The 22,081-nt window shown below is 56.6% G+C and overlaps 1 protein-coding gene and 1 long non-coding RNA gene across 4 annotated transcripts in view; both read right to left on the minus strand.

Moving 5' to 3' along the window:
* The window catches only part of NECTIN1 (nectin cell adhesion molecule 1), a 68,877-nt gene that overhangs the window by 12,658 nt on the left and 34,138 nt on the right, over positions 1-22,081 (minus strand). The window contains exons 2-6 of one of the 3 annotated variants that reach the window (XM_033434401.2): positions 4,756-4,979; positions 4,099-4,449; positions 3,264-3,566; positions 2,721-2,838; positions 1,141-1,292 (exon numbers count right to left, since the gene is read on the minus strand). In XM_033434401.2, coding sequence (XP_033290292.1) covers positions 1,141-1,292; positions 2,721-2,838; positions 3,264-3,566; positions 4,099-4,414 — 889 coding nt within the window. In that variant the 5' untranslated portion in view covers positions 4,415-4,449; positions 4,756-4,979. Of the gene's footprint in view, positions 1-1,140; positions 1,293-2,720; positions 2,839-3,263; positions 3,567-4,098; positions 4,450-4,755; positions 4,980-16,240; positions 16,321-22,081 lie in introns of all 3 variants that reach the window. The other 2 variants (XM_049713287.1, XM_004273291.3) reach the window with 2 other exon arrangements.
* On the minus strand, positions 11,344-16,227 carry LOC125965153 (uncharacterized). The gene is made up of 2 exons (XR_007478725.1): positions 12,197-16,227; positions 11,344-11,880 (listed from the first exon to the last, which is right to left on the minus strand). It is a non-coding gene; the product is annotated as an uncharacterized LOC125965153 (long non-coding RNA).

Consider the following 22,081-nt stretch of genomic DNA (forward strand, 5'->3'; position numbering starts at 1 on the left):
TGCCTTGAATGTACCCACAGGTGAGGCCTCCCACTTCTGAGAAACAGGCTCAGAGCTAGTGAATCCTCAGGACTTGCCCAAGCTCTGTGCCTGGAGCCAGGAACCGCCGCCCAACATCCAGTATCCCTGAACCTAGCTCAACATCTCTCTGAGGTCACTTCCTGTCCAGCTCAGTAGCAGCATGATGTCACTTCCTGTCCTAGGAGGGTCTTTCTGTCACTTTCTCACCCTGGAACTAGCTCAGATACAGGGTTAAAGACACCCTGGTTGCGAAGTTGTGATGGTATTTTACTCCTCTGTTGGCTTGTTTTGATCTTTCCATTAATAATGATAATGACAGAGACAAGATAATAACACGAGCCATTTATTGACACACTGGTCTGTGCTAGGTGCTTGGCCTACGTTATATAAATTCTGACGACAAGCCTTCAAGGCATGTCATACTGTGCCCGTTTTACAGATGACGGCTTGTCCAGCTGTCTGACACGGAAGCCCACGCTCCTTTCACGTTCCATGTGATGTCTCCCCCAGAACATCCCAGCCCCTGTGTTCCCTTTGCTCTAAGAGGTCAGGAGGCTGAGTCTCCCTCCCATCTGCCCTGAGAGAGAAAAATGCAGGGAAAATAGCAATTCAGTTGCAGGGCACACACACCACCATGGCTTTGGGCTCTATCCTGGCTTTCCCTCTGTATCTTTGCTTGAGGTAAGCCTCGCCCTCCAGCCCACGCAGGTTTCCTGAACTGCAGGAGCAAAGCTCGGCGGAGATGAGCTCCTCCCACAAGCCCACCCCACCAAGGCAGCATCACAGGTGTGCAGACCCATGGGCAGGCTCTAACCACGCCCACCCCCAAAACAGCATTGCTGTAAACAGCACTTCCTCCCTCCCTCCTGGAGCCTCCCTCCCGCCCCTCTCTGACTGGCGGGGGCGGGGGGGTCACCCTGTCTCACACACAACCTTCAGAGAGGAAAGAGAAAAGCAAAGCAAGACCAGTGGCTAGAGCTCAAGGGAGAACCAGAGAAGCAGGGAGAGGAGACGCAAATTTCCTACAGTGACACAGCCCATAGGTGGTAGATGCTGGCAGTGGAGGAGGCAGTGGGCGCAGAGAGGCGGGGAGTGGCAGGGAAGGGGGCAGCTTCCTACCTGTGATATTGACCTCCACCTGGCCCGAGCGGGTGCCGATGGAGTTGGTGGCCTCACAGACGTAGGTTCCTGCCAGGCTGTAGTTGATAGGTCCCCTGAAGAAGAGAGTTCTGTTCTGGGCCTCCACACCCTTGGGGAGGGAGCCATTCAGCCTGCAGGGATTGGGAGACAAGGCAGAGGGTTATGACTCTCCAGCCCCGAGAAGCTGCCCCTGTGTCACCCACCTGACTTCAACACCATCAGCCCTTTGGCTGAGTTAATAGGCAGTATCTGTCTCGGAAGGGGTAAAAACAATCAAAAACAATCATTCAGTGTTTCACATTTGCTCATCACAGCACTGACAGGCAGACAGGACAGGCAGATACTGGTTCCACTTAACAGAAGAGAAACAAGGTTCAAGGCCAAGGAAACAGAGCTAGAAAGTGACAATTGGAGCTCTAGCCAGAGCTCTGGACTCTTGGCACAGTGCTCTTTCCACCACACTGGTTCCTTGGTTTCCTGGGTAGCTGGTTAATAGTCTGGGGTCCTAACCCCAAATCTACTAAAGCTGCAGCACTGGGGTCACTGCCTAGAATTTTAACAAGTTACTCAGGTAACGAGATGTGACCCACGTTTAGGAATTATGTTCCATCTCACCATCTCAATTTCTTGCTGGGCATGTCACAGGTCTTTTTCACATGGGGAGAGTCCTAGAAGGTTCCTGAACACAGGAGACCTTTTCCTTCCTCCTGATCCTTCATGCCACAAAACTATTATTCTGTTGGACCCGGAGCTGAACTTGGCAAGCAGAGCCCTGCCCACTCGCACCTCCGGAACTACTTCTGGTTCCAGGAAGTGGATGGTAACAAACAGTTAAGGTATGTCAGTGCCTTCTACTCCCTAGAAAAAGAACGTAGACACAATCTGGGCAGCCGTATTCTGGCCACCCATGTCAACCTGCTTCCTAGCTTCCCCACGCCCCTGTCTTTCTGCTTTCTGTGTGTCCCATCCAGCTGTTCTCTGGGAGGAACCTTGGCTCAGGCCATCAGAGCTGGCTCGGGGTGGAGTGAGACTAGACCCTTTGAGGTCCAGGCCCAAAGACCACGAAGCCAAGAATGGGAGGATGGGCCTTGGGACGAGCACTCTATGAACACAGGCATTCTGGGCTGACTGCTGCCTCTTCCCTGAGAATCTGGGGGTGTTGGAGAGAAGGAAAAGGAACAAAGAAAGATCTGGGATCCTCCAGAAAGCCAGCTTCCCTGGGGACATCTCGATAAAAATAAATAGTGGGGGCTGGGGTGGGAGTGACTCAAACTGAATCACCACAGCATTCTTTATTAGGGAGCAGAAGGAAGGCAGATCACAAGGGAAGCCCCCCTGGCAGAATGGTTTGTCCCACAGACCCTGATGCTGTCAAACAAGGGGCTGTATGTGTGCGTGTGTATGCGTGTCTCTCATGGCCCCTCTCCCCTTCTCACCGAGCACCTGAGCCTAGACCTTCATTTCCTCTCTGCCCAAGGTTTCTGGAGGTGGGGTGGGTGGGCCTCCCTGTGACCAGCAAGGTTCCTGGCAAAGCGACCAGCCAGCCCCGCAGCACTTACGTGGTCCAGTGGTACTCGGTGGCTGGGGGGTTGGCATCAGCTTTGCACTTGAGCTTCACATCCATCCGCTGCAGGTACCAGTTCCCATCAAACCCCTCGATGGTCACCTCGGGCTCGTCTGTGGGACAAGAGGTGATGTTTGAAAAGGGTGAGGTCAGGAGAGCAGAACTTGGGTGAGGGAGGCTCTGATGGGGAGGGGATGGAAGGGGAAGTGACATGGAAACAGCAGGAAGAGGGGGTAGAATGACAGGGAGGGTGGAGGTCACGGACCCTCGGAGCAGAAACAGCAGGGGAATGAGGAAGGGGGAAAGAGAGGGTGGGCAAAGGGGGAAGAGGAGGGGAGGACGAAGAACCCCCAGAAAGAGAGAGGGAGGAGGAAGGAAAAGAGGAAGGATAAGGGGGTGAGGGAAGGAGGGGTGGGGAGAGTGATGAGAGGTGAGAAGCGAAGGAGGGAGGGCTGGCGAGGGGGGGGGTGGTGTGAGGGGACCACGGCGCCTGCCCCACCCCGGGAGACCCAGCCCCCCGACACTCTGCCCCGCTCACACTGCACATTGAGGGTGAGGCTTTCCCGGAAGCGGTCCATGTGGTAGTTGACGATGCAGGCAAGGGACTGCTGGTGGGCTTCCCGGCTGGGCACCAGGCGGTAGCGGCTGATGACGGTCACCGTGCCATTGGGGTTCCGGATCTCCTGGTACTCCGCCTCACCCTTCAGCCGCGTTTCCCAGGACACCACACTGGGAGGCTTCCCATTGGCCGAGGTGCAGGTGGCCACCAGGATCTTGTCATCCTGCCCCTTCCTGGCTCGAAGCACTGCCTGGGCGCCCTCTATCCAGTTGGTGGGTTTGGCTGCGGGGAACCAGAGACAGCCATGAGTCTGGCTCTGTTGCCTCACCAAGGACACACAGGCCAGGAGGGCAGGTACCTGCCAGGCCTTGCTTCAGGTCACCCTGGCCGTCCATGCCTCTCAGCTACGCGTCACCAAAGCCCCTCCCAGCACTTCTCACAGGGACCTCTTCGGGTCTAACCCGCAGCCTTCCTGCTCTAGTCTTTGTATCCCCTTTTGTCACGCGGAAGTCTTCTTGGAGTCCTGCTGTGCTGAGGAGGCTCTCTCCCTTACCACGGCGTCTGCCTGCTTCCTGGCCACCTGGAAAGTGCCCCACGGTGGGGCTCCAACCTGAATACTGATCCTCAGCTCTGTCCACAGCGAAGGCCCAGCCCCCATCCCTAGTGAACTGAGACAGCCTGGTTAGAAGAGGCCAGAGGTGCCAAGCCCAGAGCACATGCCGACCCAAGGAGCGCATCTGGGGCCACTGAAGATGGCCAAGCCCCCAGGCCACAGGCCCCACCCAAGCAGGGAGGAGTGGTCCGGTCAGCTTACCCATCACAGTGAGGTTGAGCTGGCTCTCTCGATTGCCAGCAGGGAAGGTGGCAAACTCGCAGATGTAGACGCCCTCGTCCTCCAGCTCCAGGCGGGAAAGGCGAATGGTACCATCTGTGAAGGAGGGCCGTAGGAACTCCACGCGCTCGCGGTAGGGGGCCAGCACCGAGACGCCCATGGCCGGGTTGTAGATGGCCACGTTCTGCTTGGAGCCATTGGTGGCCTTCTGCCACGTGACCTGGGTGATCTTCACGCCGGGCAGCGGGTTGGCGAAGCTGCAGTGCAGCACCACGTCCGTGCCGATGAAACCGTACATGGAGTCGTTCACCTGGACCACCTGGGTGTGGGCGCCTGGTCGAGGGAGATGGCAGAGGGGGGTCAGGGACAGCCCCAGCCCCCGCCCCAACTCCCTGTGCGCTGGTCTTCTATTTTCCAGTAGTCATTATTTAAAAAATTCTGACTCTAAAATAATAATTGCTTGTTATAGAAACACTGTTGTGGGCAATACTAAAATATACTGAGAAGAAAATGGCAACAACCCGTGATCCCACCACTCAGACATATCACTGATCATCTGATAGGAAGTGTTCTCTTTTACATTCTTCTCTATATATCCAGGTAACCATCTGGTTTTTTTACACAAAATCAGAAGCGTACCGTAATCTGTTCCATAAACTGTCTTTTCACTTAGTGATATATCATCAGTGTCGCTCCATGGCAGTAAATACCGTCCACACCCTTATTTTTGAGGAGGGTTGAATGTGCTGTTTTTTGAGCAGAGGCTCAGCAGAGGAGCCACCAGCTGCTTCACCTTCCTGGGCCTCGGTTCCCTCGTCTGATAAATGGGGCGGGTAATGCAGTCCTCTCTAGCTCACAGGTTGCTAGGAGAACCAAATGGTACGACGGATGAGAAAGTGTCAGGAGGCAGGAAGCGCTGGGGGAGCACCGGGGCCCACAGTGGCCATCATTATGGCCACCTCCACTCAGGAAGGGCTGAGGGCCCGGGCCCTGGGGTGCACTGGCTTGGCCCCTCTTACCCAGCAAGGCGGCTGCACGAGGCTCTGCCTCTCTGGCTCTAACTCGCCTTCACAATCAAGCCTGGATGTCTTAACTTGGCATCTGACGTCCTCATCACCTGGGTCCTGCCTTTCTGTCCACGTCTCTCCATACATGAGGCCTTCCAACCAGGTCAGACTGGACCCCTGCTCAGAACGTGCCATATTTCTGTGTTTCCTTCTCCCTCTTCCCATTTAGGTATCAATTTCTGAGTCTATTATCAGCACTGGAGTCACGTCAATGAGCGATTCAGTCCCAGCCTCCAAGGAGCACAGAGCCGTAGATGCTACGTGTCTAGGCCTGTTCCTCTCGTTCCCTGGAAGGCCCTGCCCCTTTCCCACCTATGGATATCCCACTCAGGCCGCCTCCTTTGGGAAGCTTCCCTGATCCCCCCAACCCTATTACAGCTCTTTTCTGCCTGGGAATGTGGTTGTTCACACCTCTGGCTTCTCCTCTGCCAGACGGTGAGCTCCTCCAGAGCAGCGTCTGTGTCTTTTACATCCCTGGAGTCCCAGCGCCTAGCCCATTATCTGGCACACAGTAGGTGCTCAGTAAATATTTGTGGCCAGACAAATGGCACTGGAAGCCATGAGAGGAGAGGTTTGCAAGAGGGAGGGAGCGATCAGTGGCATCGAATGAACGAATAAATTCCCTCTAGTCTCCCGACCGATTTTGCTTTATTCCATCTCAAGTGGCTTCTGTTTGAGCTTTTCCTTAACTCTGAACTTGGCTCAGTCATTCACTCCAGTGGGCTCGCTCCTGAGCTCTGTCATCAGCCGTCCTTCCATGCTTATTTCACTCAGTTACTTTATTGAGTGCCATCAGTAACATCAGTGTCAGGCCCTGGACTGACCCAGAGCCCGAGGGATGGCCTAAACGCGCCCCCCACTAAGGGAGTCTGCTGCTGCAGACTAGGAACTCGGGGCTTACGCCTGCCTCTGCGTGATGGAGGTGTGAGCAGGCCACACTCTTCTGAAGGGTCCCGAGACCATGATCAGTGAAGTATGCTGGCCCCCACGCCTCCCCTCAAGAAGGTACAGGCCAGGTCTCTCCAGGCACTGCGGTATCCCCTGTGTTTGGCACACAGTAGGCACTCAAGACATGCCTGCTGAATAAGTATATCTTTGGCCCTCCAAGCTAGGCCCTCGCCACGCTCTGAAAGCTTCCCTGATGGTTCCCTCCTCTATGCCCGCTCACGTCCACACAGCCCTTCAAGGTCCACCTGGGGTACCACCACCCCACCCCTCCAGCTGTCCCCTTGGCCGGTCTGGGGGGTTCTGACATGTCCCCGGTGAAGAACACTGTGGGCTGGTGGGAGAACCATGCCGGAGACACCCAGCAGGGGGTCAGGAGGGCTGGCTTCTAGCCCGGCTCCGTCTTGAGCTCACCCTGGCACCTTGGCGGGTCACTTCCCCTTCCCGAGCCTTCTTTTCCTCCCCTGTAAGGGAGCAGGCTGGACTCCACGATGCCAATGGTCCCTTCTGGCCAGTCTGATTCCCTGAACTGCAGCCCAGCCCAGCTGTGGCCTCACCCCAGACACAGTCCCACAGTGAAGTCAGTGGGCCAGTAAGCCCAGTACTCCTGCTGACTGGCCAGTTGGCAAGCGGCTAAGCCCTAGGCCTTCCAGCAGGGTAAGTGGGTGCTCCCTCCAACACGCCCAGCCTCTACTCACCAAGCCTGCTGGAGGCTGCCCAGCAGCTGAGATAATGTGGGTATAATTGGGGAACTTTCACCACACAAAGCCGGGAACAGGAAAAGCCAGTTGGGAAGGCTCGGGCCACGGTGGGGGGGTAGGTAGGGGTGTGGGCACCAGGATCTACCTTGGGATTGGTACCAGGGCACAGTGGGGCCTACAATGGGACACAGCCCACCAAGCCCGCTGCCACCCCATCTCCTTTCACCCACTGGGGATGTAGGGACAGGCAGCGTTCAGGGCCTGGAGCACAGGCTGACATTCGTTCGCCACGTCCTCAGCAGTGACCTCACTCTGCAGAGCTGTGAGCCAGGAGGGGAGACGGCTGACTGCGGCCTGGGCGTGGGGAGGAGAGGCTTCTGCGAGGGGCTCAGGTGCCCCAGAAGCCCCCTCTCATCAGCGCCTCACCAGGCTGAGGTGGCCCTCCCCATCCCACGTCTGTTTTGGGGTTGAGGCTGCTGTCTCCTCTCCTGTGTGACTCTCCCAGAAGCAACCCCATGGCAGGCGGGGCAGCGAGGAAGGTGCCTGGGTGCCCGCTCACTGCGCACTAAGTGGGTTCCCTGGGCTCCTGCCCCTCTGCCCCCGTGATGAGCGGGCAGGCGGGCGGGAGGACCTCTAAGGAGCCGGCAGGTGCATCCTGACATGGGCCTCTCTGCCTACAGCTTACTGTTAGCCTTGTCTGCTATTTCCACTGTAAGCATCTTTGCCACAGATGCCTTTGCCACATTTCTTGCCACATAACTAATTGTCCATAAGGCAATTTTGCCGAAAAAGATAAAATAATAAAGTTTAAATGAGGGACATTAAAAAGGCCATAATGAAACAGGAGAAATGAGTAACAAAATTAAAAAGACCTTATTGCAAAATACAAAATATTTGAATTTAAAATGTGTGTAGGGACTTCCCTGGTGGTGCAGTGGTTAAGAATCTGCCTGCCGATGCTGGAGACACAGGCTCGATCCCTGGTCCAGGAAGATCCCACATGCCGAGGGGCAACTAAGCCTGTGTGCCACAACTACTGAGCCCACGCACCACAACTACTAAAGCCCGTGTGCCCTAGGGCCCGCGTGCGGCAACTACTGAGCCTGTGTGCTGCAACTACTGAAGCCCGTGTGCCTAGAGCTCGTGCTCTGCAACAAGAGAAGCCACCGCAGTGAGAAGCCCACACTGCAATGAAGAGTAGCCCCCGCTCACTGCAACCAGAGAAAGCCCGCGCACAGCAGTGAAGATCCAATGCAGCCAAAAATCAAAAATAAATAAATAAAATGTGTGTAGATGCATGGCAATACCGTGCAAAGAACTGATTTTCTTTTGTGGGTTGTACTTGTCTAAGCAGTAAGCACTTGTCTTCCAAGTCTTTCGTTCATATTATTTTATACATTTGTTGATTCGTCTCCTCATTTGGTATCGAACTTTTTCTTTTCTGCTAAAATGTCTTCCTTCATTCAGAGAGGTATCAGTTTCCGAACACTAGGGTGCATGTTTGTAACTGAACTTTGTGTTGCGTTGGGAGAGCCTCTGCACTGCTGTGTGCTCTCAACACATTGTCTTACGTCCATTGATAGGCTTTCCAAAAAGTTCTATGGGAAATGTAGGCTCAACTCTGTGCCTTTGAGGCCCTTGGCCTCTTTCTCCTCCAACGTAGTGTGTTTCAAAATACAAAACGAACTCTTGGGGAAAACCATCATCTTCTGTCAGCTTGATAAAGCCATCAGTAACATCACTAACTGGAAGAAACGCTAGCGCATCTCAACTAGTTGAAACCAAACTGTCAAACCAAACTGTCAACCAGTTATTTTCTCTTTCATGGCAAAATTGCCTCATGGCCAATTAGTTATGTGGCAAAATGTTTGCAGTAAAAATGTTTTTGGTGAAAGCACCTAGAACCGCTGCTGTTAGCAGGGCCGGTGAGGCGACCCTGGTGGGTGGGCATAAGGGAACGCTTGGAGTATGGGGTTTGGGGTCACTGAGGGCGGGGATCCTAGAGTTGTGGAATTGGGAGGGGCTGAGAAGACTGGTAAGGGCTGAAGACCCTCCCTTACCTTTTCCCCCACTTTAGGCTTAGGGACCCAGAACCCAATCCACGTGTCTTGGTTGGGGGATGTGGGGGTGAGGGGAGTATGTCCCTCATTGTTTAGATTGGGCAGATCGGGAGGCTTTCAGAGAGCGGGGCACACTCTACTCCAGTGGCTCTGACAGCCAGGGTCAGACTGCTGCAGGCGCCACTGAAAGGTGAGAAAGGGCTAGTTGAGGGCGGGGACCCAGGAGAAGGGCCCTCCTCTGTGCAGGACGAGGTGGATTGTAAGCCTTCTCTGGAAGGCCTGAGAGAAGGGGTGCACTGCAGGGGAGTCCCCTGGGAGACCACACAGCCCCTCTCCTTGGCTGGTCCATGCCTCTCCACCAAGCACTCCAGCCCTGACAGCCCGAAAACTGACGCTTATGTCTCCCCTGCCTTGCCCAAGCTCCTCCCACCCTCTGAAGAGAAGGTCCCCATCCCCATCAGGCAGTATGGTGGGTTGTGAAGAGCCAGACAGTGTGGGTTTGCATGCCCCCTCTGTCACCTACGAGCTGTGAAAATTTGGGCAAATGACTTAACCTCTCTGTGCCTCAGTTTGCACTGAGGATGCACATCTGTAAAATGGGGATTATAACAATACCTATTGTAAAAGTTGTTGTAATGATTAAACGAGTAAATGTGAAACTCGAGGACAGCACTTAGCACAAAATTAAATGCTCAGTAAATGTTAGTTGCTATCATCATAATCACCAACATCACCATCACCACCATCACCATCATCACCATCATCACCATCATCACCATCACAATCACCATCATCATCATCATCATTTCTCATTTATGAAGCAGGAGGCCTCCCTTCCCGGCACTTCATTCAACAAATATTTATCGAGGGCTTCCCTGGCGGCACAGTGGTTGAGAGTCCGCCTGCCGATGCAGGGGACGCAGGTTCGTGCCCCGGTCCAGGAGGATCCCACGTGCTGCAGAGCCTGGGCCCATCAGCCATGGCCACTGAGCCTGCGCGTCCGGAGCTTGTGCTCTGCAACGGGACAGGCTACAGCAGTGAGAGGCCCGCGTACCACAAAAAAGAAAAACAAACAAAAAAACCCACAAATATTTATCGAGCACCTACCCAGTACTAGGCACTGTATGTGTGCTTCTAGTCCCCCTCTTCCAGGAAGTCCTTCTGGACTCCTCCTACTTAGCTGACACGTCTATTCATTGCCCAACTGCATATAACATGAATCTGTACCCTTTTTTGTTTCCTGGCATGTGTGTTTAGCATGTTTTCTACTGTATCCTCCCGTCTCTAAATAGACTGCAAGTCCCTATGGGAGAGGGAAGGAGCAGGTTTGACCTTGGGTTGAGCTGATCATGTCACGGCTGATGCTGGCAGGGTCCAGGGCTTGGAGAGTACTCTACAGACTCTCTCTGGTTCCCCAAGCAGCTAGGGCTGGTCCACAGAAGGTACCATCTCTTCTTCCCCACAGGCTCCCTCTTACATGAGAAGCAGAGGCTGTCCCAGATGTGGGAACCAGGACCACCAAAATGGTAGCACAGTGGAGCTCAATGGACCATGCAACCCATCATTTTACAAAGGAGGAGACAAGGGGCCAGAGCAGTTGGGTCACTTGCTCAGGAACACAGAACAGCAGGACCCAGCCCAGTGCTCTTCCTAACCTGCCATAAAAATAGACTCAGGGGGGCTTCCCTGGTGGTACAGTGGTTGAGAGTCCGCCTGCCAATGCAGGGGACACAGGTTCGAGCCCCGGTCTGGGAAGATCCCACATGCCGTGGAGCACCTAAGTCCGTGCACCACAACTACTGAGCCTGAGCTCTAGAGCCCGAGAGCCACAACTACTGAGCCCATGTGCCACAACTACTGAAGCCTGTGTGCCTGGAGCCCGTGTTCCGCAACAAGAGAAGCCACGACAATGAGAAGCCCGCGCACCGCAATGAAGAGTGGCCCCCACTCGCCGCAACTAGAGAAAGCCCGCACACAGGAACAAAGACCCAACACAGCCAAAAATAAATAAATTAATTAATTAAAAAAAATAGACTCAGGTTCTCAGTCTAACGCTCCAGGGCCTCATTCTGGGTGGTGTCCCTCCTGTGTAATCTCAGTGCCTCCATTGCTCCTTTGGAGAAATGGCACAAAAATACCAGTTGCAATACTGCAGCCACAGTGCCTGCGGGCTACCTGTGCTGGGCTTGGCGGGCAGGTGGGTCAAGGGGCTGGGGACCAGGGCTGGAGCCCACATTGGAGTCCAGTGACTACGTGTCAGGTGCAAGGTCAGAAACAGGGACTTTTGGGAGCCCAGGTGGGGGGCACCTGCAGGAGGCTGCTATGTACAGAGCAGGAAAAAGCCAGGGCGGTGGGGAGTGAGGGTGAAGAGATCCACTGGGACCTGTGTCCTTGGCAGAGGGGTTCTTTTATTCTCTCTCCAGTTTTCTTATTCTTTTTTTAAAAATGCTATTCTATTTAATTAATTAATTATTTTTCTCTGTGTCTGGTCTTAGTTGTGGCACGCGAGATCTTCGCTTGGGCTCTTCATTGCGGCATGCAGGCTTCTCTCTAGTTGTGGCGTGTGGGCTCCAGAGTGTGTGGGCTCTGTAGTTTGCGGCACGTGGGATCTCTAGTTGAGGCACGTGAGCTCAGTAGTTGCGGCATGGGGGCTTAGTTGTCCCATGGCATGTGAGATCTTAGCATCCCCTGCATTGGAAGGCAGATTCTTTACCACTGGACCACCAGTGAAGTCCCAGCAGAGGAGTTCTTGCATCCTAAGGATACCAAAGAATGAGTCTGTTTCTTTTCCTGACCTCATGCCCTGCCTATTTTCTCCCTGGCCACCCTATGAGCTCCAGGGTCTGGGACCCAGGTCCCGGGGACCTGTGCATACGTGCCTCAGTTTCCCCACTGGCGCTGGGGTCGGGCAGTTTGGGCTGCCTTCGTGGCTTCTCAGAAGTGCTGAGCCAACAAGGCAGGCATCAGGCCTGCCCCCGAGACGTCACGGACCTGCAAAAGCCCCAGCTCAGCAACAAAACACAAAGGCTCCTCAGCTGTGGCCGACAAACCTGCTCCCCAGGGCCCTGCCCGCCCGCCCTGCCTGCCATCGAGCTAATCCGAGGCTGGGGCCATGGGTTCCCACGCAGCGGGGTGTGGCCCAGAGCGGGGGCTGCTCTCCTCCCCGTACCCACCTCGACCAGTTTGTCCCCACCTTTGAAACCTCAGACCCCTCTCTCCCTAGCCGAGCAGGCTGGGACTGGGCCCATGTGGTGGGTGAAGGGGAGGGCCGGGGCCGGGGGATTCAGAGGTTTCTGGCACAGGCTACCTCTTCTTCGGTGCCCCATTCCTTTCCTGAGACTCTGCCCGGGTGCGCTCAGTTGGGTGGGCTGAAGTGGCAGGCCTGGCCTGGGTGGGAGGCACTGGGCCCTGCAGAAGGGGCCTCTCTGAAATCGGCATCCTTTGGGATCCATCTCTAGGGCTTTCCAGGGATGCTCCCCTGTTCCCTGCCCTGGAACTGGTAGAAAGGAACAGGAAATCCGGTGAGAAACCAGCTAAGTGGTAAGTGGGAATGACTCACCCATTGGAGGGGGGAGAGCCTCCAGACGAAACCCTGCTGAGTCAGCACAGTGACCTCAAGGTTATAGGTCCCCTCCTCCCAGTGCAGCGACTTCTCCAAATGTCAACTCCCAGGGCTGCCTAGCTCCTCCCTTTCTGGTGTCACGGCCTAACCTCACGGGGGAGAGGCTAGTGAGGTAGAGGGTGAGATTCGGAAGGAATCCCCTTCCTACGGTCCCCTCCTCTGGGAAGATTTTCCCAATCAGTGTCGCCTGGACCCAATCGTTCTGCCAGCAAGAACCCACATGAGCAGGGCTCTCACTGAAGTCCTTTGAGCTTGTCCTGTCTTGTATCTATGCCCTGGGCACGTTTCCCTATTAGTTCTGGAGCTCCCCAAGTGCCCAGGCTGCGTCTCCAGCCTCCAGCCTCCCCTCTACATCCAGGATGGGGTCCGGGGCGAGCCAGGGCAGAGGGCTCAGTGAGGAAACAGAGAAGTGGCAGCTGGCCCAGCTCTCGTCCCTGCACCCCTAGCCCCCCCTCACTGGGTCTGGACATGGCAAGAAGGCGTGAGGGCCGAGTCCAGGCTGAGCAGCCCGGCCCGGTGCCACTGTTAGCTCAGCACTAATGCCCCCCCGGCCTCCTGCAGTGCAGGGGCTTTGCCTGGTGGGATTCTCTCTGGGAGCAGTGCCTATCGGGACGGCCCCAGGTGTCCTGGAGCCTTGCGCCCCCTCCACATCCACCTTACCAGCAGAGGTGCTAACATCCCATGATCCCACAGCCAGGGGCTAATTGCTACTGTCCGAACCCAGGCGTCTCCACGCCTCATCTGGGGTCACAGCAACTGCCAATGTTTTCCTCTTGGCTAACGCACACCCTCCTCAACTCCCCACATGGAGCTGGTTAATGATGGGCTGTGGGGCTGGCGCCCGGCGCCTGGGGCGGGTGAGCACAGTGCCTGGGAGAGGAGGGGGCGCGGCAGCCTGGGAAGAGCCCCAGAAGGAGCCAGAGTGGAAGCCCGGGATCTTCCAGACGGGCTGGGCGGGCCCTGCTCTCTGGCAGTGCGGAAGCCCCCGGGGAGCGGTGGCGGTGGGGCCTGCTCTGGTCCCATCTCTCCCTGAGCCCTAGGAGGATAGGTTGGGGGTTGGGGATGAATCAGGGAGCTGGGTGTTGGCTTCTCCCACTGAGGAGCAAGTGGCCAGGGACACCTGGACGGCTCTCCTCCAAGCCTGTTTTCACACTGGCTGCCCATCCCCAAAGCCCAGGGTAGGCTGGTCTTGAGCAGCTCCTGACTCCACTCCTGGCATCCCAGAAACAGGGAGCCTCTCTCGGCTCTGCCCCCTCCGTCTCTAGCCTTCAGGCTCCACCTCTCGGTCCTCTCTGCACTGCTCATCCCGTACCTGTCACCTTTCCTCTGGCCGGATGGTGGGAAGGGAGGGTACTTACTGGAAATTGGGAGAGGTGGGCTCTGGCCCCCACTACTTGGTCATTTTTTTCTGTACGGCATTAGGTAGGGCAGTTTGCTTCTCTGACCTTAGTTTCCTTTTCTGTAAAACGAGAGTGCTGGGCCCCATGTCCCTGGAGGACTCCACTTTGGACGTCACCTGTCCAGCTCTCTCTCTGCCCCTGCTCTGCACCTTCCCTGGATCAGCCTCTAGAGCTTCTCTACCAAGCGGGTGCTCTACCTCTGTATACTGCCCATCTCCTCCAAGAAGACCTCCCAGATTAAGTGGAATGCCAGGAAAATTCAGGCTGCACGACGGCAGAGCCGGGGCACACAGGGCTCTTCCACGGCCACGTAATCACCAAGCGCAGCTGGCGCTAGCTCCTAAATGCTTCTGAATCCACCTTTGTTCTCCATCCCCACCGGCCCCGATCCAGACTCCTCCTAAGTCCCGTCCCTCCGGCTCAGCCCCTTTCCTACCCACCCGCACCTCCAGCAGAGGCTCACTTCCTTATTTTCTCAACATTCCTGGGCTGGGAACCTCCAGTGAAGTAAATCCCAACCCCTTTCCTTTGAACCCAGCACTTACCATCTCATCCCTGCCGCCCTTCTTCTCCCCAGGCCTTGCCCCTGGTGCCGGCCACCATCATCTCTTGCCCAGTCTACTGTACTATAATGCCAAGGACACATACCTGCCTCCAGGCTTCCCCCTCTAATCCATTTTCTGCTCTCTAAAATACAAAGCATTCTCGATTTAAAACCCTTCCATGGCTTCCTACAGCCCTCAGGATCAAGTCCAAAGTCCTTTTGGGCTCTGGACCTCATCTCGGGCATCCGAGACTCCAGCTGCCTCTCCCCTGCCTGCTCTCTCTCTCCTGCCATGTGGGACAAGACCACCAGTTCCCTGCCACATTCTTCCTTCCATTAAAAACACATACCCTGGGGCTTCCCTGGTGGCGCAGTGGTTGAGAGTCTGCCTGCCAATGTAGGGGACACGTGTTCGAGCCCTGGTCTGGGAATATCCCACATGCCGCGGAGCAACTTGGCCCGTGAGCCACAACTACTGAGCCTGCGCTCCGCAACAAGAGAGGCCGCAACAGTGACAGGCCCACACACCACGATGAAGTGTGGCCCCCACTCGCCGCAACTAGAGAAAGCCCTCCCACAGAAACGAAGACCCAACACAGCCAAAAAAAAAAAAAAAATTAATTAAAAACAAAACAAACAAACAAACAAAAAACAATAAAACCCACATACCCTGCTACCTGCCCACACCTCTTCATCCTTCCTGAATGACCTTAGCCTTGACTTTTGGAGAGGTTTTCCCCCTTCCCCCATGAGTGAGGTGTTCCTACATCCCGAGGGTCCCAGGACCTCAGCATACACCTGTCATAGCATTTCCCCTACTGAGCGGAAAGATCAGGACTTCAGCCCAGTGCCTGGCACCTAGTAAGCATAAGGGGGCCTCAAGTGGTTGGAGAAGGCTGTAGCCAGCTGGGGTCCCAGGCCAGGGTTAGCCATTTCTCAGGTCCGACTGCACCTTCCTGGAAATTGCACATTAGCCAAGGAGGGGGGCCTGTACAGGAGGACACAGCATGGTGTGGCCAGGTAGGGCCGGAGGACAGAGACAGAAGGTGAGGCCTCACATCTGCACGGAAGGGAAGCAGGTCAGGGCCTGAATCTCCTCCTTCCTGACGGAAACCAGGAAGCTACACCCCCAAAGGGTGACTGCTTGTCTGCCCCCCAACCCCATATCCTCCGCTTGCTTCCCACTTGCCACCTCCCGATTCTTTCCTCTGTCCTCTGCCCCAGTTCCTAGCACCCGGCCCCACCTCCATCCTCACTCCAGACATAAGGTGAAAAATACTCTTCTCACCCAAGCGAGCTGCGGCCCTGAGGCCCTGAGGCCCTGCTCCTGAGGTCTCAGCCCTGCAAAGCCGGCACGCTCTCCAGCTCCACGCCCCTCACTACATAGCCTGGATTTCTCCCGGCCTGGTCAGGCTTTTGAGGCTTCAAAGACCTGGAACCACCTGGCTCTCAGGCCAGGATTCAGACAGGTCCCCTCTCTGTGGCCGACGCCGGCCGTCTCCACCCCAGCTGCAGCAGACGACATATCTCGCAGCAGACACACGGCAGCCCGGATTCCCCTCAGCAAATGTGTGTTTTTAATGACACATTTTGGGGAGTGTAGGCTGCAGCCTCCTGGGAAGGCTAGTGTGGGGTGGGAGAGGCTGGGGGCTGCCGAGAACACAGGGAGAATTCCCCAAGCCTCCCAAGGCTCCGGGGTGACAGATGCATTGTCCCAGCCCTGTGGGTTCCATGCCAGTGGTCACCACCTGTTTAGAAGTGGAGGTCTCTTGATCTACCTCTTACCAGGAGGGGCCTGTCGGATACCCCAGTGCCCAGCTCCAGACGCCCAGGCAGCTGCCTTCCCCAGTGGCAGGGGGCTGGGCCTGTACGGGGAAGGGAAGGCAGTCAGGTGGGTATATGGTACCAGTTTCAGGGAAGGCTCAATCTAAAAGGGCAGGGTTGGGGTGGGAGACTGATGGGGAAGCGGTTAAGAGGAATATGGCGGCGGGCGGGGGGACGTAAGTAATTCATTCATCCATGAGCACTGACTTTGGATGCAGAGAGACCCAGGCTTATATCAGCTCCTTATTCGCTGGGTGACTGGGCAAGTTGCATCAACCTCTCTGTGCTTCAGTTTTCTCATGGATAAAAGGGGAACACTTACAGGACTGTCTCCTGGGGTGGATGTGAAAATTAAATAATTCACATCAGTTCTTAGCACAGTGCTTGGCACAGTTATGCTACACAAGTGGTTGTATTATTGTCACTATTATAGTCTTGGGGAAAGGAGCTACCTAGGAGTCAGGTAAGCTGGTTTCCATCCCAGCTCTACCAACCCACCATGTGATCTCGGGCAAGTCCCTGTTGTGATTAGGCCACTCCCCCGGAGCAGGGGCCCTCAGCCTCAGCACTGCTGACACGTGGGGCCTGATAACCCCTCGCCGTGGGGACCGTTCTGTGCACCGTGGGGCATTTAGCAGCATCGCTGGCCTCTACCCGCTCCACGCAGTAGCAGCCTCCCTCAGGTGTGACAGCCAGAAACATCTCTAGACATTGCCGAGTGTTCCCCGGGAGGCAAAACTGCCTCCAGTTAAGACCACTGGCCTAGAGGAAAGGGCAGGGAGCTCAGGCAGGGGTGTTGGGGTGTGGGATGCATGCGCAGGGCAGACCTTAGTCCGCTGGGTGAGGAGGGGAGTGGGGAAGAGGGTTGGGGGCACTCCGGAGGGGAAGTGTCCTGATCTCTCTCGGGGCAGAGGAGCTGCCGGCTCCTGTCTGGAGAGCCTGCTCCCGACCCGGTGGAGGAGGTGCGTGTTTGGGGGGAACAGGTGGAGAGAACAGGAGGCCTAGGGAGTTTGCACCTGACTGCTGCTTGCTGTCAGAACATGGGTGACAGGGTGGCGTGCAGTCCTCAGAGGACAGAAGAGCATGGGGAAGGGGGAGTCGGGGACAGGCGCAGACAGGGAGACACTCAGTGCCAAGAGGCCGCAAAGACAAAAGGGCTGTGTTTCTAAGAGCAGAAATGAGGTCGGCAGCATCTTCCTTCGGCTGGTAAACTGCTATCATTTCGGAAGGATTGTCACCTCATTTGGTTCCTGCTTAAGTGAAATCCACAACATGTGTTCTCTGCATTAGTGGAGTGCTTGTGCTTAATTAGTGGCAAATTCTTTCATATTAAAGTCATTAAGTTTTGCCGTTTGCTCCTCTCACCCCCGGCCTGGCTCGCCTCTGTCTTTCCTTTTAAGGCAGGTGGCCTGATTGCTTCTGTGCAGGTTGTTCAGCCTCGAGGCCTCAGGAGATGAGTGGGCATGCGCGCGTGCGCGCGTGCACGCGCGCGCGCACACACACACACACACACACACAAACACCACCCCTCCCTGTGGCATCTACAGCACCAGCCCTTGTGCCCATCCCACCCTGGACTGGCATTTTCGGCTCCCAGCACCTCCGTCCACACCCCAGCCTCCTCCACATGGGCTGGCAGCTCTGTGTCCTGTCGCCCCCGCCCACCCCGCCTCTGGGGGCTCCTCCTGGGCAAGGCTTTAGGGTCAGAATTCTTCCTGCCGGGAGGGACTCTAGGGCTGCAGTGGGAGGGATCGTCCAGGCTGCAGGGTGGGTGGGGCCGCTGCTGCTCAGAGGATAATGACAGGGCGGCAGGACTACACTGGACTTGCCCTGCTGGTGCAGCATCGAGGGTCTCAGGAGGGATGCTGGGGTTCGGGGGGGAGACACAGGAAGGCCTCGGTCTCACTGGTCCCTAGTGCTGAAACGCAGCCGCCTCTGCGAAGATGCTTTGTAGCCACAGCACAGTGGCAACCTTGGACTCCTGGCAGGGCGTGGGGGGTCAGTGATTAGGGCCCAGGACAACCTCTTCCCCTCTACCTGCTTCTGAAGAGGCTTAAGAAGGAGAAGGGGCCTGAGAGGGAGAAGGTGGCTGCTGCAGGCACCAGACTTGCTATTTCATCCCTGGGCAGGACACATGGGTCCGTCTGGACCAAATGAGCAATACTGTAGCCACATTGCAGCCCAAGGCTTAGCTCAGATGTAATACTGCCAGGCAGGGCAGGAGGGGCCGGGTCTCTGCTGGGCCCCCTCCCTGTACAGATGGTACAAGGACAGAGCCAGGCCTTGGGCGTTGGCTCCTGGGACGCTTTCTGTTGACTGTGGGGATGGGGGATGGGAAGAGGGTGCTCCCGGGCCTGCAGACGGGGCCTCCTCTGCATCTGGACTCGGGTGCAGGGGAAGTGTCTCGGGTGCAGCAGAAGGGCCCTTCCCTGCACAGCCCCTCCTTGGTGAAGCCCCTCCTGAATGTCTGGGTTGCCACAACCTGGCCCCAGACGTCAGCAGGTCAGCCTCCCTCTCCACACCTCCCAGTTCAGGACTGTCTCCATCCCCCGAAAGCCTTCCGTGCCACCCTATGAGCTCCGCTCCTGGGCTTCAGGCGGGCGGGGAGCAGTCTTGACCTCACGCACACCGGGCAGCATTAAACCTCCGTACTGGGCAGGGTCTAGGGTGCAGACAAGAGGCGAGGGCAGGAAGCAGGGAACCGGCAAATGCTCGGGTCACAGTTTCTCTCTGATTGACCTTCTTCAGCTAGTGTTGCCCCAGGGGCCTCCCCTAAAGGGTCTCCAGTGGGGGGCTGGAGCTGGGCCAGGAAGGCAGGCTGCTAGGGTCCCTCAGGTCAGGGCCGAGGGCCTGCTGGGGTAGAGAGGAGGAGGTAAACCTCAGTCCTTATGCTCCCTTGGCCGATGGGAGAACCCAAACCCCACAGAGGAGACACTTCCCGATGCCTCAGAAATTCGGACTTCGTTCTGAGTAGCATTTGAATGAGGCCTGGGGTGGCCTGGGTCACGGGATGCAACAGGTGAGCAGAACTTTGGGAAAAGGGAAGAGAGAGTCTTTCAATGGTCCTTCCGTCACATCCAGAACACCCTCCCCTTGCACACCCCCATGCTCAACCCACTCTGGCTCAGCTGCAACCCCCAGCCCCGCTTCTCTCCCCAGCGCACGGCTTAAGTGAAAATGACCATTTCTCCTCCAAACATAAGCAGGAGGTGCTGGATCCCCAACCTCTCTAACACCCCTTAGCTGTGACACCCCCAGCTCACTGTTACCCCAGCGGTAACCCAGAATAGCATCCTCCTCAAGCCGCAGTATGAACCCCCAAACCAGCCCCAGCCAAGTCGCCGTGTCAGTGCCAACCTAGACCGCAGACCTGGGTCACGACCCTAACACTTGCGCTAACCTCTTCCTGGTTTTAACCACAGAGTGAAGCACAAGCCTGCATGTGGTTCTAACCTCAACTCACTCCAGATCTGAACTCAGCCTCAGCTCTGTGGTACCCCGGAAGGAAGGCAGTCACAGAGCACAGTTTTTTTCCTACCCAGTAATCCCCGACTGGGGTGGCCAGAGAAAGCAGGGTCTTCAAAGGGTCCTGACATCAAGTTGCAGGGATAGGCTGGCTGAGCTAGAAGGCCTCCCTCTGTGGGTGGATCTGCCTGACGGGGGGCTCATCCTGCTCTCTCCCCATGCCACCCCATAGCCCAGGACCTTGTAGACATGTCTAGTTCCTGGGCTGTCCCTTCCCCGGCGCCCAGGAGGCTGAAAGGGGTGGTGATGGGGTACATGCTACCCAGTTTGTCCTGCTGTGATTTCAGCAGCAGCCGTCACTAGCAGTGGGACCCACGATCACGTCCCACACGTTCCCCGAAGCCCAGCCTGTTTCACCTGTAAAACGGGCCTGAGCACATCCACCTCTTGGGCCGGGGAAAGGATGGAGTGAGGGCATCTGTGCCAAATGACCCCTCCTGCCTGGCCCCACGGGGCTGCCATCTTCCCTCCCCCTCGTTTCTCCTCCACTTCCTTTGTCAGCGGCGCTGAAATCATCACCCTCTTCTTGGCAAAATGCTGAGAGGAGAAGGTCCCTGCCATTGTCACAGCCTGTCCTCTTCCCACCCTGTCGGGCCAGGGCAGGTGGGGTGAGAGGGAACCCAAGAGGCAGGAGGCGAAAACCCCAAGCCCTGGTCACTTCCCCCCAGCCCTGCCCACTCTCCCCTGACATGGGCAGTGCCGTCGTTTCGACTGGGGGGGTGGTCTTTCCCATTCTCCCCACCCTCTCGCCCCCGCCATCCCTCTGCCCAACATGAATCTATCAGGAACCTCGCCCAGTCCCACTTCCAGCTCAGACTTGTTAGGGTTCCAGGAGTCACTGGGTAGGGGCCCGGCATGCCAGGACCTGCTTCTCGTCCTGCCTTGCAGAGAGAGCTAGCACGTAGTCAGCAGGGCACAATACCCAGCGGCGGGGATGCAGCCCAGCCTCTGCGGCCACCTGCTTCCCTTCCCTTCCCCGCCCTCCCTCTCCTTCCCATTCCCATGCCCTCCTCGCCCTGCCCACCGCATTGCCGAGAGCGGCCCCCAAAAGCCAGGAGCGGCCCCTGGCGGGATGCGTATGCGTGTGGTGGGGAGCAGATCCCCACGTTCTACTAAGTCTGGGAAGGGTGTTGCCTGCTACCCACAACTGTCCCAAGGCTGAGCCCAGCCCCTTAGCACAGAAGCCAGGGGTCTCACATGCTCCCCTCCCTCCCTAGCACAGAAAGTACCAAAGGATGACGTTCCCTGCTGGGCCCCTGCCAGCCCCCTGCCAGGGGACGGTAAGAACAGTTAACACATGTATATTACCTGTCTGTGCCAGGCCGAGGTCTGAATGTCTACAGATATTAACTCACTTAATCCTCACAACAACTCCGGGAGCTACGTACCATTTGTTGTCTCTATCTTACAGATGAGGAAACAGAGAGGTCAAGTAACCTGCCCAAAGTCACATAGTCAGTGAAGCCTATTTGACACGGCAGGCTGGCTCCAGAGGCTATGCTCCTCAAAACAACACCGGCTGCCCGCGGCCTCCCCCCTCCCCCCTCCATGAGGAGACGAGTGGCCAGCACACACCTACCGAGCCCCAGAATCGTGGGTGAGGGTGCACGTGACACCTGGGACCCTTGTCTGTTGGCAGCCATGCTGATGGGGCTGGGAAGGGCTCTTCGTTGGGAAGGCAGACACCATCCCCCCTCTCATCCAGGCTCTGGGTGAGGCTGAGCCCCCCAACACCACTCCTAGCGGGACTACTGGGCCCAGGGCAGCCCTGGCCAAAGGGATAATTCTGGGCACTCCCAAATCATTCTTCCTCTGCTCTCTTTTCCTCCCAGTCCAGGAGCTAAGAAACTCGACTTCCAGTCTGATCTCTGGCTCTGGATCTTCCTCTTTCTGTCCCTGGGATTCCGCACCTGTGAAGCCTGGTGTTCACATCTTCCCCCAGGGCCTCCGGGGATGTGGAGCTAGGAGGACCAGGCGTGCAAAGGGCTAACGCTGGCCACCATCAGTTAAGCACCTATGATGTGTCAGGCATTGACATATATAACCTCACTTACTCTTCATCGCCATCCCCGGGTGTGCGGGGGGAGTCCCCTCAGCCTCGGGCCCAGACAGGAGAGTGACTGCAACCCCTGCCTTTCCCAAGGCCCCAGAAATGTCGGGTTTTTCTTTTCCTTCTCATTTCTCATCCCTGCTCCTCCCAGCTGGCCTGTACCACACTTCCACCACCACGTCGTCCCCTCCACAAGCCCCGCCCCATCCACTCTGGGTTATTAGCTA

This window comes from Orcinus orca, chromosome 8 (assembly GCF_937001465.1).
Source record: "Orcinus orca chromosome 8, mOrcOrc1.1, whole genome shotgun sequence".
Taxonomy (NCBI): domain Eukaryota; kingdom Metazoa; phylum Chordata; class Mammalia; order Artiodactyla; family Delphinidae; genus Orcinus; species Orcinus orca.